The 16,950-nt window shown below is 39.8% G+C and overlaps 1 protein-coding gene across 13 annotated transcripts in view; it reads left to right on the top strand.

Annotated features, from left to right (window-relative positions):
• The window catches only part of SYNE1 (spectrin repeat containing nuclear envelope protein 1), a 492,337-nt gene that overhangs the window by 161,852 nt on the left and 313,535 nt on the right, over positions 1 to 16,950 (top strand). For all 13 annotated transcript variants that reach the window (XM_018053370.1, XM_018053378.1, XM_018053374.1 and 10 more), the window contains 9 exons: positions 438 to 590; positions 1,634 to 1,777; positions 4,148 to 4,321; positions 7,232 to 7,390; positions 7,685 to 7,849; positions 9,545 to 9,679; positions 13,300 to 13,458; positions 13,639 to 13,847; positions 14,841 to 14,949. In XM_018053370.1, the coding sequence (XP_017908859.1) occupies positions 438 to 590; positions 1,634 to 1,777; positions 4,148 to 4,321; positions 7,232 to 7,390; positions 7,685 to 7,849; positions 9,545 to 9,679; positions 13,300 to 13,458; positions 13,639 to 13,847; positions 14,841 to 14,949 (1,407 nt within the window). The remainder of the gene's footprint in view (positions 1 to 437; positions 591 to 1,633; positions 1,778 to 4,147; positions 4,322 to 7,231; positions 7,391 to 7,684; positions 7,850 to 9,544; positions 9,680 to 13,299; positions 13,459 to 13,638; positions 13,848 to 14,840; positions 14,950 to 16,950) is intronic.

Here is a 16,950-nt window from a genome sequence, read left to right as displayed (position 1 = left end):
GAACATGGGTGTGTCATAAATGTTGTGATAAACAGACTGTTTAGAGACTCTTTATCGTTATAGTATGGGCTAATAAAGGCAGAGTACAGATGTGTTTAGAACTGTTATGTTTCTATTTGGTCCTTTATTCTTTCCAATTAGTAATGGAGGAACATAACAGAGATGTATAGTTTGATTAAGGATTATGTTGACAGATGGAGCTTACTTACATGGAATGATTCGTGCTTTAAATTGTAATTCATTGCTTCTATGCTAGCTCCTTTCTTCTTTTCACAGTAATTTGACTAACTTCAAGTATATCTAAAATAAGAATCAGGAATCAGAGTCTTTCCTACCACCTAACAATTCCAGATAGTATGTAGAAATGGAAGTTAAACAAGCTTCCTGAGTCTTGGCTGAATGGTTTTCTGTGTTGCCCCACTCCCTTTTCTGAACAGTATGCTCGAGCTGATGAGTTGGACAGAATGAAGAAAGAATACAACGATTGTGTTACTGTCTTGTCTGATTTTGCAACTGAAGCCCGCAGGAAACTTTCAGAGCCCTTAGAAGTCTCTTTTATTAATGTCAAGTTATTAATTCAAGACTTGGAGGTGAGCTGGTTTTCTGGAACACAAAGTGAAAAACCTATTCTGTTGTGTAAAGAAAGATCATGAAGTTACTTAGGTCATTACAAGAACTGTTTCTGTGTCTCCTTGACATCACTGTGACATGTATGCATATCCTGATTTCTGCCTCTCATAAAAAAGCTATCTAAATTTTTTAAGATTGACCATAGGGTAACTTCAAAATAGTTTTTTAATAGAAATTTTCATTTTCTACAACCGAATTATAAAGTACTCGGGAAAAACAGATGTCTGGAGATACCTCTAAACAAATGCCTCCAACAATAAAGGATTTACTAAATGAATTGTGCTATTTATATATTTTGAATACCCTGCAGCTCTCAAAAATGAATCAGTGAAAGAATATTTAATGATACGGAAAGACTTTTCCAATACATCATTAAGTAATAAAAGCAAAACAAAGCATCATCCTCTTTTGTAAAAATAAAAAATTGGTGTAAATACACACAGGAAAAATATTAATTTTGCTTAAGTAATTATAGCAGAGCTTTGTGGTGGTAAGGGTGTTGGCTCTGGTGTGAGAAGACTGTATTAAATTTTCATTGTTATCTCTAATTTATAAAATTTTGCAATGACAATGTGTTACTTATTTTAAAGAAGTAAGTTGTTTCATTTTTAAAATCAGAATTGCCCCAAATTGTTAACATGCATTTACCTGATATAATGTTTACAGATTACATTAATATGTATTTTGAAAGTGTAAAGATTACTTCTGCTTATCTTTATGTTAACCTAAGGATTTATGGTGATATTTAAGGAAATTTATTTGTTAGATTCTATTCATTTTATTTATTTTCTTATATTTATTTCTATTTATTTTCTTAATTTATTTTCTTATATCAATATATCATATATTAGTAATGAAGGAAAGTAATCATTGGACTCTCCAAAATATTATTACAAGTATAGAATTTTATTCAGTACATACTGATCTGTATCCATTTATGAACTCTTGAAATTAAGAGTAAATGTAACATGTGTTAACATAGCTATTTCAATGATTCATGTAGGATATTGAACAGAGGGTACCTGTGATGGATGCTCAGTATAAGATGATAACAAAGACAGCGCACCTCATTACCAAAGAGATCTCTCAAGAAGAAGCTAGCGAAATGTTTGCAACCATGTCTGGGCTCAAAGAGCAACTAACCAAGGTGGGAAAATATTTTTAAAGCATGAAACTCCATTCAGGACCAACATCACTTTCAGCTCATCTTACTACTATTCTGTCACTGCAGGCAACTCATTCACCTGTTAGCAGATCCTGTGTTTATTTCTTATTGGGATGCTTCATCTAGTAACTTTGTCATGAGCTTTAAAAAATGAAACTATGGAGATGATAACTAAAGCCTTGCCTCTTTCATTAGAAGTACTAGTACATGTATTTAATAGGAAGGTAAGCCTCCTCTGGAACAACAGAGGACCAGTTAGAAGCAATGAAATGGGAAGCAAGGGGAGAAGAAGAGGAGGAGGAAGACATCATATACTTAAGTGAGAAAGAATTCCAGCATACTCTTGTATTGGGGTGTATTGATATTAGACATACTTACATGCTCCTTATTACACCATTTTTTTCACTTGCACAACCACAGAATGGTGAAATTCTTCCCTCTTCATCTCACAGAGCTCACTTTGGACTTAGGATACATACATTGATGCCACTTCTGTGCAGGAAACTCAAAGAATATGAAATGACCCATAAGTCATTTCTATTCTATTGAGGGGTTTTCCTTAACAGCTTTGGAATTTTCATTAGGATGTTTTATCTATCTAAAGTTGCATTTTATAAAGATGATATTGTTCTCAAAGTCCATTTAACTGGGTAATTAATACCTGGTTTTTTCCTTTAAAAAAAAAAAGGAGTGATTATGTAAGTGAAGAGAAAATTTTGTAATGAAGAATTGGAAAACAAAGGGAAATAAAACAGAAAACCCTGTTAATTAGGAAAGGAAACTTAGAAAGAGAAAGACCAATATGAGAATATTGGTCTCATACTGTGGAGAATTCATTTAAAAAAGGAATAAATAAAAAATGAATAAATGAGACAGGTAGAAATAGGAAGAATCAAGGCCATGGAAAGAAGATAAAATTTTGTCAAACTGGTATATATGAGAATGCTAATTTTAAATCCTTTCAAATATCCAAGATGATTTATAAGGATTTGGTACAATTTGGAGTCAACATTATCAACTGGATAACCTTCAAGCAGCCTTTAGAGCTGTGTCTTGGGCTGGCACATCTCAGCCTAGGTTGGGCTTAGTGATTTAGGGCAATTCTGAGAGGGCAAATTGCTCCTTTAGACACAAGTAAGTCATCACACTTTCTTAACTGCTGTGTCAGATGTAGCATCTTGGTAAGATTCCTTTTGTGTCCTGAGAAGATTTAGAAAGCATACCAGTTATTACGCATGTCAGCAGATTATCTTTATTTTGTTCAGTAATTTTAACAGAGCCCTGTGGCAACAGGACAGTGGCTTGCTTTCTATGAGTTTCTCCTTCATTTGGTATATCCAAGAGCATGAGAATAATTACAAGGTAAAGAAAAAAATAAATGATCTACTAACAGAGACTTAATTTCCTTTCCTTGGTTTCCAAAAGCATTGGGTTGACCAAAAAGTCCATTCGGGTTTTTTTCATACCACCTTAGGGAAAATGCAAATAGATATTTTGATCAACCCATAATACTTTGGGAGCAACTCTAAATAAAATGAGGGGGACAGGAAGTTCTTGGAAGATTGTATGAGTTCCTGGATTCCAAAAAATATGACAAAGCAGAAACTTGATGGAGATCTTCATCTTCAGGAGCTGGTCATGAAGATAAAGACAATGCGGTGTATGAATTAATAACATTTTTTAAAAAAGAAAAGTAACAGATGAGAGCTGGGCCAATTCAGATGAGGGAGAACCAGCATGAGAACCTTTGTGAATAAATTTGTATATGACATGAGTGCTTGGTGTGAGTGGGATATCGATGGGGAAAGAGTGGCTAAGCATGGAGCTTGAAGGAGGTTATGAGAGACACAGGACCTCCCTGGGAGGAATACATCAACAAGCTGTAGGTTTGTCTAGAGTTAAGGGGTCAAATAGTGGAGTTCTTAGAAATGAAGTTGGAAAGTCCAGGTCGGCTTAGATAATGGTCATTCATGACTGTCTTAGGTCAGATTTTGAGCCCAATGTGAAGATGGGTTGCAGAGTTCATAAAATGGAATTTGATGCCATCTGGCTCACTGACATAATTTAGATGAGTAAGACCTATCCAAATGAGCAAATACATCCTACAGATGTATTTTCGTGAGAAAGCTCCGTAGCATTTACTTGTCTCAGTGGTACAATAGTAGTGCTTTTTTTTTTTTAACATCAAAATTTAACAATATACAGGAAATATCATTAAAGAGTATCTCTGGAGATCTGTAAGCACAAAACGACCCTATAATGAATAAAACATTCCCAAGAGCTATGAATAGTGCCCCGAGCTTATGGTTTTTCATGGCCTTCAATGGAATTTGTGTCTTTGTTTTTTTAAAGGTCAAAGACTGTTACTCCCCACTCCTTTCTGAGTCTCAACAGCTGTTGGTACCGTTGGAGGAATTGGAAAAGCAGATGACAGCCTTTTATGACTCACTTGGGAAAATCGATGAAATTATGACAGTTCTTGAACACGAGGCACAATCTAGTCCTCTTTTTAAACAGAAACATCAGGTAAGGAAATTTTTCTTTCAGGAGACCTAGTTAATTGAATGCATAGGCAGTAATACTGAGGTGCATATAATGATAGAAATTCAGTGATAGGAGAAGAAAACTTTTAATAGAATAGTACTGGCAACTCGAAACAAAAATGCATGGCCAAAGATGAAAAGCCTATGCATTATAGATAGGATAAAAAATGTTATCTCTCTATATATTTATATATAGGTATATTCACATAGGGGCTTCCCTGGTGGCTCAGTGGTAAAGAATCCACGTGCCAATGCAGAAGCCAAGGAAATGTGGGTTTGATCCCTGGGTTGGGAAGATCCCCTGGAGGAGGGCATGGCGGCCCACTCCAGTATTCTTGCCTGGAGGATTCCATGGACAGAGGAGCCTAGCGGGCTACAGTCCATGGGTCGCAGAGGATCAGACACGACTGAAGTAACTTAGGCATACCTGCATATTAATGTAGATAAAAGTTGTATAGATAAATTTTAAATTGTATATATTTAGCTATGTACAGAAATAAATAATTGCATTCCATTTCTGTCCGGTGTCTGTCATCTGTCTTATGAGATCTTTTCACGCCTCTAGGATTAGACCAATCAACATGACCATAGCATTCTGGAAATGTATTTGGAGTGAGAATCATTCTTCTTTGTCTCAGTTTTAGTAAGCAAATTTGCATGCAGAACAGCCTCCTACTGAGTGTGACAGTTAATTGGCTTATTTAGTTGGTTTATTATAAATGAACTTAGGCAACAGAGGGTGAAACTGATGGGCAAAAGATTTGCCACTGTATTCATCAAAATAGACTCATGGAAGGAAGTCAGCATCACTTAGCAGAAAGAGCAGAGAACATCTGAAGTGAGTCAGACAGGTATTCAGAACTGATACAGCAAATTACAAAGCCTTGATTAGCTTTCTCACGTTGAAATGCGAGTGGTGGTACCTAAGTTGAGAACTTGTTGTAGAGATTATATTAAATATTCTATAATAGGACTAACACATTAGGGCACATACTCTATAACTGGTAGCAATTAACATAATTATTATTATTAATGATAAGTCACAATGATGATGCCAATGCAGGAGATGCAAGAGATGTGGGTTCAATCCTTGATTCAGGAAGATTCCCCTGGAGTTGGAAATGGCAACCCATTCCGGTGTTCTTGCCTGGAAAGTTACATGGACAGAGAAGCCTGGTGGGCTGCATTCCGTGGGGTTGCAGAGTCAGACATGACTGAGCGACTCAGCACACACACAATGATTATACCACCAAAACCTATTCTAATGGCTTCTCATCCTATTGATTAAAGATTGTCTTTCAGTTTGAAATCATAGTGCCATTTCCTATGTTCCCAAATTGCTATCTGTCTCCATCAAATAATCCTTTCACAATTAAAATTGCATTTACTACTTTTAATGCTAAAATATGAGTAAGATTTTTCTAGGGCTTGCCTGATAGCTCACTTGGTAAAGAATCCACCTGTAATGCAGGAGACCCTGGTTTGATTCCTGGGTCAGGAAGATCTGCTGGAGAAGGGATAGGCTTCCCACTCCAGTATTCTTGGGCTTCCCTGGCGGCTCACCTGGTAAAGAATCTGCCTGCAATGTGGGAGACCTGGGTTTGATCCCTGGGTTGGGAAGATCCCCTGGAGAAGGGAAAGGCTACCCACTCCAGTATTCTGGCCTGGGGAATTCCATTGACTGTATAGACCACGGGGTCACAAAGAGTCAAATACAACTGCACAACTTTCCACTTCAAGATTTTTCTAACATATGTTACTCTCTTACTTCCTAAATGTTCAAAATGAACAAGTATATCCTTACTCTGTCTTCCCCAAATAAAACAGAAATCTTGCTCTTCATATTTGCATCTAAGTTACCCAAACTGGTATCTATATTACCAGTTTGAACTATTTTTTCAAAGTAATCAAGGATGCTGAAGTGCAAATGGTGTAGATTCAAGTCAAAAAAAATGACTGCTTGCCATGGAGCTGAATAATTTCCATGCTGTCTAAGGCAGAAATTGCCAGGATCCCAGGATATAGTCAGGTGTAAAAGGCTTATGAGTCACCATTGCTTTTCATCTGCAAATGCGTGACAGCTGGCAAGTATTCCCAGGCCCACTAGTCTGCTGCCTTTTGTGTTAGAATCTGGGGTCCACTTGGTAGCTCAGCTGGTAAAGAATCCACCCATAATGCAAGAATCTACCTACAATGCAGGAGACCTGGGTTCGACCCCTGGGTTGAGAAGATGCCTTGGAGAAGGAAACGGCAACCCACTCCAGTATTCTTGCCTGGGAAATCCAGTGGACAGAGGAGCCTGGTAGGCTACAGTCCATGCAAGAGTCAGACATAATTTAGCAACTAATCCACCAACCAACCTGGGGTCCACCATTTTATTAATGAGGTTGATAGTTTGTAAACCTTCAGAATTCAAATGTTGTATAATTTAGGATATACAAATTATATATACTGCTTCAACCAACTCAGTAAACTATAATATGCACTGGTATTAAATGTATTGAGGCAGATTATAGCCTGATATGTAGATTGATTTCATTATTGTTTTATACTAAATTATGGACCTGTTGGTTGGTAGGAGGAAGGCATGCACCAGGCAGATAACAATTTTGATGCTCTGTCATTCTCTTGATATTAATAAGGTAGGCATGAAATGTAAAAGATTTCAGAAACCTCAGCATGACATCTAAATGCCTAATATAAAAGGCACTGACTTCAGTGATTGCTTAAAATTGTGCTTTTCTGAAAAGCACCACCTCTCCGTACTTTTGGTTTTACTTATTGCTGATTAAAAGCCTAAAAGCTATATAATGCTGTTAATGTTTTGTAATGATTACTCTCATTCTTTCTTGCCCTTTTAAATACTATTGTTGTGAGTTCCCTTTCCTTGTAGGAACTGTTGGCTTGTCAAGAAAGCTGTAAGAAAGCCATGACTCAAATTGAGAAAGGCAGCCAGAGTGTTCAGAAGTTTGTGACCTTGAGCAACGTGTTAAAGCATTTTGATCAGACGAAGCTACAGAGAAAGATTGCAGATATGCATGTTGCTTTTCAGGTAGGTTCACTGCCTGCCTTAGAGATGTGAATGAGGAAAATTCCAAGAAGACTTGTAATTACCCCATTTCATGTCTTCACTCTTGACAAAGAACTCATCTACTGGTGTTTGGAAACCAATCATTTTACTTCTTTCTCTGTTATTAATTAATATTTAGAAGGATTGATTATTCTCATCATAATGACATATATTCCTTCCAAGTGTTTTTTGAAAGAAAGAGCATTCTTTAACAAATGACATTTTCGATGACTAGAGATCAATATCCCATTATTATTATTATTTTTTTAAATCAAGAATATGGTAAAGAAAACTGGAGATTGGAAGAAACATGTGGAAACCAACAGCCGCTTGATGAAGAAGTTTGAGGAGTCTCGAGCCGAGTTGGAGAAGGTGCTCAGGGTCGCTCAGGAGGGCCTGGAGGAAAAGGGGGACCCAGAAGACTTGCTGAAGAGACACACCGTGAGTGCCTCCCACGTGGGCCCTTGAGGACGTGAGGACATGAGCAAGCCATCTAGGATGAAAAATAAAAAGAGCGTAATGTTCTAATACAGAGAAGGAGAGAGAGACAGGAAGAGAGAGACAGAGAGAGAGGGAAGAAAAAGAAAATGGAGGGGGAGGAGGAGGAAGGGAAGAAGGAAGGGGAGAAAGGGAGGGGAGAGGGAGAAATGAGGCAGGAGCAGGAACTTGTTAGATACGAGACCTGAAGAAATGACAGCAAAAAGAACCTCAGAAACAGTTGATAGCTGCCCTATAATTGGCCACTCTTGAGCCCTTGGAGTAGCAGATAACCATGGGAGAGATAATTCAGACTCCCCAAACTACTAACTCATTATTTAGCTGGAACACTCTTTCATGACCAACATGTGCTTTCGAAGAGAGAAGTTTAGGGGGCTGGCTAAGTCTTTGTGCTTATATCATAATTCTGCCATCTCACGCGTGGAATAGGTGCCATGTCACTTGAAGTTTGAAAGCTGGTCTACAGCTTGAGCCTGTATTGTGAAGCCATCTCCCTGTTAATCATACTCATTTAAATTATATCAGTATTGAGAATATGAGTAATCTCTTAAAGGGTGTATGGGGATGATTCCCTCTAACAATGTATACTTTTTTCCTGAAATTTCAGTGGATATTTACGTAAGCCACACTCTCAAATGATGAATGCAATGCATTTGTGATGCAGTTGATGGATTTAGGTTTGATGTCCATGACCATCCAACATCTCATTCAAATTTATACACCCCTACTCTGCTGTTCTTTCTTTTGAATCACTGTGGCTTCCCAGCATCCATAATCTTAAGACTTTGTGAGACTTAGCCATGTATATTTGTGCAGGTGTTGTATTCATCTGCCCAGGCTACCATAAAAAAATAATAATAAAGACAGGTTGAGTGGCTTAAGCACTAGGAATTTATTTTCTCAGTTTTGAAAACTAAGTCTGAGATTAGGGTAGTAGCCTGGCTGGGTTCTGGTGAGGACTTTTCCTGATATGCAGTTGGTTACCTCACTGTGTCCTCACATGGCAGAGATAGATAGAGGGGAAGATCTTCAGTGTCTCACCTTGAAAAAGGGCACTCGTTCCTTCATGAGAGGCCCACCCTTAGATATCATCACACCGCAGGTTAGGGCTTCAATATATGACTTTGATGGGATGGGATGGTGGGGACGGGGCAATACAATTCAGTCCACAGTGTGTGTGCTTGGTGTGAATGCAGAGATGGCTCATAATGAACCAGCAAGGCCTGGAACACACTGCAGTTAGGGAGTGAGGGATGGTGAGGTTTAGTCCTGGCTTCCACTCAGCTCTTCTGACTTTTACCAAAGAGGAACTGAAACTCTGTCCCTGTGGGATCAAGTTTTTAGGATCGCCCATTGGCTCTCTAGAATAATCTACCAAATTTGAAAACTGCAAAGACATTTTTTCTAAAAAATAGAAAAGTCCTAGTTGAATTTCAGATTCAACAGCTTCTGATTCATCATTGTGGATAATTATAGTTTGTTCCTGAAAACGAAATGGTAGTCACCCGGAAGGTCTGAAGAGGGCAGCAGCTGGCTAAGAGGCTTGTTTAGAGGCATGACTACTTCACTGTCTGGTGTCTGATGCTGCCTTTTATTCTGCCTGACACTCGTGACCACTCTCCCCCTTCTCCACGCCAGGAGTTTTTCAGTCAGCTGGACCAGAGGGTGCTCAATGCTTTCCTGAAAGCGTGTGACGAGCTCACTGACATTCTCCCTGAGCAGGAGCAGCGGGGCCTGCAGGAAGCCGTCAGAAAGCTCCACAAACAGTGGAAGGTGAGTCAGGACCACACGGGAAGGTCATGTGTCATGCATGAGGGAAGAGAACATGAGGGCATGAGGGTTCACTGGTCACAGAAATGTAGAAACCCGGGAAAGTTATCATAGATTTTAATACCTTTGCCATTGAAAAAGCTGAGCTTGAATAAAACAGGAATATGATAGAATTTTGCTTTTCCTGTTTTCTTAAATTTTTTTAATTTTAATTTTTTGTCTCTGCTTTTTATTTATTTTTTAATATAAATTTATTTAATTGGAGGCTAATTACTTTACAATATTATATTGGTTTTGCCATACATCGACATGAATCCGCCACGGGTGTACATGTGTTCCCCATCCTGAATCCCCCTCCCACCTCCCTCCCCGTACCATCCCTCTGGGTCATCCCAGTACACCAGCCCCGAGCATGCTGTATCATGCATCGAACCTGGACTGGCAATTCGTTTCACATTTATACATGTTTCAGTGCCATTCTCCCAAATCATCCCACCCTCTCCCTCTCCCACAGAGTCCAAAAGACTGTTCTATACATCTGTGTCTCTTTTGCTGTCTCGCGTACAGGGCTATTATTACCATCTTTCTAAATTCCATATATATGCGTTAGTATACTGTATTGGTGTTTTTCTTTCTGGCTTACTTCACTCTGTATAATAGGCTCCAGTTTCATCCACCTCATTAGAACTGATTCAAATGTATTCTTTTTAACAGTTGAGTAATACTCCATTGTGTATATGTACCACAGCTTTAAAGATTTTTTAAAATTTATTTTATGTGTGGTTGCCCTGGGTCTTCTTTGCTGCATGTGGGCTTCCCCAAGTTGCGGTGAGCAGGGGCTACTCTCTAGTTGGCAGTGCGTGCGCGTCTCACTGCAGTAGCTTCTCTTGTGGAAGTGCTCAGGCACTAGGGCACTCTGGCTCAGTAATTGTGGCACACGAGCTTACTGCCTAGTGGCACGGGGGATCCTCTGGACCAGGGATTGAACCCATATCCCCTGCATTGGCAAGCAAAGTCTTTAACCCCTGGACCACCACGGAAGTCCTGCTTTTCCTATTTTTAAGTATTATCAATTTCATTATATTACTGAAGAGTATGCTTTCTTTTCCTGATTATTTTTGGGGATGGGAACATCAAGGTATTTAACTTTTTTAGTGACATTTCATAAACTCTTCCCATCTTAGTTATGTTAGGTATGCTGTTGAAGTGACAAGAAATGTTTCTTATAATTTCAGTAGCACGGTATATGAAATACATCATATATATAGGAAATATATATTCTGTGTTCATATTTCATATGAAAGCATCATATATATACATTATGTATGAAAGTGTGAAAGTGTTTAGTTGCTCACTCGTGTCTGACACTTGTGACCCCCATGGACTGAAGCTCACCAGGCTCCTCTGTCCTTGGAATTCTCCAGGCAAGAATACTAGAGTGGGTAGCCACTTCCTTCTCCAGGGGATCTTCCTGACCCAGGGATAGAACCCAGGTCTCCTGCATTGCAGGCAGATTCTTTATCATCTGAGCCACCAGTGAAGTCCTATATATTATATATATATTTGTATATAAAGTCTGCAATTATGTACTATGTATAGATAAGTATATACATATATGTGTGTGTATATATATATATATATATACACACACCTATATGTTTGAGGTTTTCAAGGATTTTGCCATCTGGCTTAGCTCGTTATTATCTGAAACATATAAATGAAAACAATTTATTGGTTAAGGATTCAGTGATGAACAAAGCATAATCCTTTCCCCAGAGAGCTTAGAGTCTAGTAAGTGAGATAATTAGTTGCAAAATAATAAAAGTACAATATATAATAAGTTCCAAAAAGTGTAACTAATACATTGATGAAAGCTCTGAAAGAGAGAAGTGGACCACTTGGACAGCAGACAAGAATAAGGCAGGTAATCAGTTTTGAGCTAGGGCCTTAAAGAAGCAGCAGAGATCTGGGGGCAGCTGGGAGGAAGAAAGCAAGCTGGAGGGTGTGCCGGGGGCACGCGGGTTCCACTGGGCTCAGTGTGACTGGAGCGTCTTGCGCGGGCTTGTCGCATGGGAGCCGACTTCCGAATCTGCATGTCAGGGGAAGCAGCTGTAGGTGACGGGGCCCTTTGAAGGTGTCATCCTTGGGGCAGACTGGAGGAAGCTACACCAGCAGCAGACCCACAAGTGATGTTCTGAGGGAATACTGAGTGGTGAATTTCATGTGTGTTAGCTGAAGAAGTCAGGAGATCCAGAAAATAGGCAGCTGGAACACTCTCCATCAGGTTGTGTCACTGTCTGGATTTTGTTTTTCTAACCTCAGTGACATAGGCTAAAAATTTCAGCCCTTTGCATAAGAAAAACACAATTAAAGAAATACCTTTAAAAATAGATAACCAACAAGAACCTGCTATATAGTACAAGGAACTATAATCAATATTTTGTAATAACCCATAAGGGAAATAATCTGAAAATATATATGTGTGTATACATTTATATATATATATGTATAATAATTGAATCACTTTGCTGTACACCTGACATTGTAAATCAGTTATGCTTCAAAAAATAAAAAATAAATACCTTTTTACTTGCTAAATTTGAATTTTTTTAAAAAAGATGCTTACAGAAATCCAAGCTTCTAAAGATGTCTTTGAGGTTTAACATTATCAAAAATGTACTGTGGAATAGGGACTATAATTGGAGGCTGTATTTTATTTTACATACACACACACACACATACACACACACACACACACACATTCAACTCTCTGAGATATAATCTGTCCTAGTCTTTCCAAAGCCTTAACTCATTTTTCTCATCAGTTATTTCAGTGTTTTATGTTAATCTTTTAAATGCCATAGGAGACAAGTTAGCTAAAAATAAATTGTACAACTAAACGGAATGATGACGCTTATACTTGTATCAAAGAAGAATGTAAAACATTTCCCATTGTCAGGGTGCCATTGTTCGTGTGCTAGCTTGCTTGTGTTTTCTTAGTGTATGTTCCGAGTAAAAGATGACATAACAGGTGGTCAGAGCCGTGGGCTGCTTAATCCTGGCTTTTTCACTAATAAGGTTTCCTTGCGCGCCCCCTCAACCCCTGTGTAGTGAGCATAATATCTGTCCTTCCTACCTCATAGCGCTGTTGACAAAATTTAAAAGGACACATGCTAGGGAGTGGGAATATGAAATCAGTATGTGATTTAGAATCAAATCCAGCTTTTCTACTTAACCTTGAGCCTCAAGGGTCTGATCTTTAAAATAGGAATATTAATACCATATAGGGCTATTAAAGATAAATAGGATAATCACTGTGGAAACACCCAACTCACAGCAGTCTGAAAAGCTTGGCTGTGGTCCTGGTACTTGGAAAAGTACAAAGCACAGAGTCTCAGTGCTGATAATAAGGGATTAAGTCACATTTGCGCTAAGCTGTCCAGGTGGCTCAGTGGTTAAGAATATGCCTGCCAGTGTAGGAAAGGTCAGAGAGACAGGTTCAATCCCTGGGTCTGGAAGATCCCCTGGAAGAGGAACTATCTCATATTTTCTGCCACTTAAATGGGAAATGTACATGATCAGGAATGGTATCCTATTTTCCGGACTCTTCCTATGGCATGCAGGATCTTCAAGCAGAAGCTCCATATCATTTGCTTCATCTGAAGATTGAGGTGGAGAAGAACAGGTTCTTAGCTTCTGTGGAAGAGTGCAGAGCTGAGCTGGACCGAGAGACCAAGCTGGTGCCCCAGGAAGGCAGCGAAAAAATCATCAAAGAGCACAGGGTATGTCCCAGGGAGTCCCGGCGTCCCTTCAAGTATATCACTGATGCTTGCGTTTGGGTCTGAAAACACTCAGTAGCTTAATTACTTTATACTGCTAGACTAGATGGGAATCAGCCACGAAAATACAGCAGTCTTGTGTGGATTCTCACAGAGATTATATAAATGTTTATTGCTCACTAGATCTTCTTCAGTGACAAGGGCCCTCACCATCTCTGTGAGAAAAGGTTACAGCTCATTGAAGAACTGTGTCTGAAACTTCCAGTCCGGGACGCAGTCCGGAACACACCTGAGACCTGTCACGTGACCCTCAAGGAGCTCAGAGCTGCTATTGACTGCACCTACGTGAAGCTGGTGGGAGACCCAGACAAGTGGAAGGACTACACGAGCAGGTAGTTGCGGGTGGCTCTCAGAGAAGGACGTGGTCTTTCATAATTATTTTAATTCTGACATCGTTGCAAAACAAGTCATGAAGTATGTTTCATCTTACGCAATGAAGAAAATCAGATGGTATGATTGTGTACATGCTCTTGTACAAAAATGCTTCATAAAATTTAAAGAATAACTTTCAGTTAGAAAACTGAAAGGGGGCTTCCCTGGTCGCTCAGCCAGTAAAGAATGCACCTGCAATCCAGGAGACCCCATTTTGATTCCTGTGTCAGGAAGTTCCCCTGGAGAAGGGATAGGCTACCCTCTCCAGTATTCTTGGGCTTCCCTTGTGGTTCAGCTGGTAGAGAATCCACCTGCAATGTAGGAGACCCGGGTTTGATCCCTGGGTTGGGAAGATCCCCTGGAGAAGGGAATGGCTACCCACTCCAGTATTCTGGCCTGGAGAATTCCATGGGCTGTATCCATGGGGTCGCAAAGAGTCGGACACGACTGAGTGACTTTCACTTTCACTTTCAGTCAGAAACAAGAGTGAAACACATTACTTCCAGGTGACCCAGATGTTGTCTCTTTGAATCAGAATTAGGCAATCTCTTTCTCTCTGATTTCCTCATGTCCCCACAAAAGGGACTTCTGCCTCTTTGGGTTTCTGTCTCTGGTGGAGACACATGAGGACAGACCTCAGGTGTACCTTCCTCACTTCCATGTGCCCAGACTCTGAGATGCATCTTCCTCCACCGCTGAGCGCCATCTGCTCTGCTTCCCCTTTGGTTCAAGTGACTGAGCCCAGGGGTAGCCTCTCCGGCCTTGAGCTTCATGTGGAAGAAACGATTGCTGGGAAATTTGTTAATCAGTTTGCTAATGAGTTGAAAGAAATGTGTTAATCCATTTTCTCATCAGTTGATTATCAAATTTCCATGCATAAACTCAAGATAGAAAATGTATTCTAACCCTGGGGGTATTTTCTCCCTTTAATAAGAAAATACCTGTTATTTCAGAATTTCTGAGTTCTCCTCTTGGATATCTGCAAAGGAGACCCAGTTAAAGGGGATTAAGAATGAGACCATTGATACTGCTAATCAAGGAGAAGTTAAACGTGCTCTGGAGGTAAGTTCTGGGCCACTTTTTTTGTTACTAGAAAATAACTATTAATAAAAACAATAATGGCAACAGTCTAACTGATGTCTTGTTTTCTTTCTATAAAAAAATTGACTTCCTGAAAATTGTCTTAAAAGAAGTCTCCCCCTGTTACTGCGGAGAGCTGTAGGGGTGTTCTCTACGGAATTATTGTTAGCTCTGAGATTTAGTCATGTTCAGTGGTGCCTCTAATGCCTCTTTAGCTAATGGGGAATCTTGCGAGGAAAATTGTATGCATGGGTGTACAACACAGTGGAGCTCAAGAATATTCATGGAAAACAAGAACACTGCAGGTTTTTGTGCATTTTCAGCCACTCAAAAGCTGGGTTACAGATGAGAGAACTGGGCATGGTTTCTAAGCATCGTTTCTATGTCACTTGCAGCTTGGGTTGGATCAGTCCCTGTGAGCGTGGGTACTGCCTGATAAACCCAGCCAGGGCGACAGAACCTCAGGCCTGAATCCAGTTTGCAGTCTGTGAATGGCACACAGCAACCCTCTCCCTCTTATCTTGGCTCTTGGCTTTGTAGACACACGCTGTTGTGAATGTTATTTATCTTTCAGTATTTTGAGCCACTGCAAGTCACAGAGCTGTTGATGAGAATATGCTGTGTTGTTTAGTCGCTAAGTCGTGTCTGACTCTTTTGCGACCCCATGGACCTTAGACCACCAAGCTTCTATATCCATGGGATTTCCCAGGCAAGAATACTGGAGTGGGTTGCCATTTCATTCTCCAGGGAATCTTCCCCACTCAGGAACTGAACCTGAGTCTCCTGCATTGGCAGATAAGTTCTTTACTGCTAAGCCACCAGTGAAGCCCTGATAAGAATGCATTTCCCTTCTATTCCCATCCTCTGATTTTCATTTTTTCCCTATTAAATTTATAACCCCTTGACATGCTAAAACTACTCAACAATACCATGTCCATCTGTAGACGGATATCTATATTTGCTCTTGGTTGCTGTTATGGTACCAAAAAGTTCACATCTTGGAAGGAAGAAAGCATTTGTTTCTAAAACCAACTATTTCCTCTGTAGGTATTGGCCCTGTAAGACCCTCTTGTAGCAACACAAGCAGTCGGAGTCCACAGCTCTCAGCTACCCAAAGCAGGTGCAGGAGGGAGAGGCAGCCCTAGGCACCATTCCCCTGGTCCCCAGTCCTACAGGTGCTGATGCCTAGGGTCTTTCTGGTATCATCTTAGCCAGTCAGTCTTCTCTTCCTGGATTAGAGCTGAGTTCCTGTTTGTGCACCTTACCATCTGGAGTATTGACTTCCAAAAACCAACCAAAGTGAAACATAAAATATGAGCTAATGAAGTTAAAATAAATCTTTGTGCTCAGCTGCTCAGTCGTGTCTGACTCTGCGGCCCCATGGACTGTATCCCACCAGGCTTCTCTGTCCGTGGCACTTTTCAGGCAAGAATACTGGAGTGGGGTGCCATTTCCTACTCCAGGGAGCCTTGCCGACCCAGGGATCAAACCTGCATCTCTTGTGTCTCCTGCGCTGGCAAGTGGATTCTTTACCACTAGCACCATAAATCTTTAGAGCATCCATAGTAATATTCACCAAATAAACTCTTCAATAAAAGAAACCCACTAATTTAAAAAAGGACTCTGTCAATTTCTTCTTTTTTATTTTTTCAAAAAAATACAGTGTTCCTTACAGCTACAGAAAATAAGGTGAAAAAGTATATGTTATAATTTCCAGTTCTGGTTTCACATATTCTACAGTACTTTTGGAAGCATCTTTGTTGTGATCAAGGAAATATCTGTAAATATGTAGATAGTTACAGAGGGAATTTTTTGGTATAGAGAACACTGATTTTACACATCGGATTTTGGCATAGGGGAAACAGTTCCTTCTAGCATTCATAGACTTTGCTTAAAGATGTGAACAAAAAGTGAAATAAGTGGGCACTGTGTTGGTGAATGAATGTCTGGCTCCTCTACCTGCGTGTTACAAGCCTTCTTAGG

The sequence above is a fragment of the Capra hircus genome, chromosome 9 (genome assembly GCF_001704415.2).
Source record: "Capra hircus breed San Clemente chromosome 9, ASM170441v1, whole genome shotgun sequence".
NCBI lineage: Eukaryota > Metazoa > Chordata > Mammalia > Artiodactyla > Bovidae > Capra > Capra hircus.
This window is presented reverse-complemented; position numbering and strand designations above follow the sequence as displayed.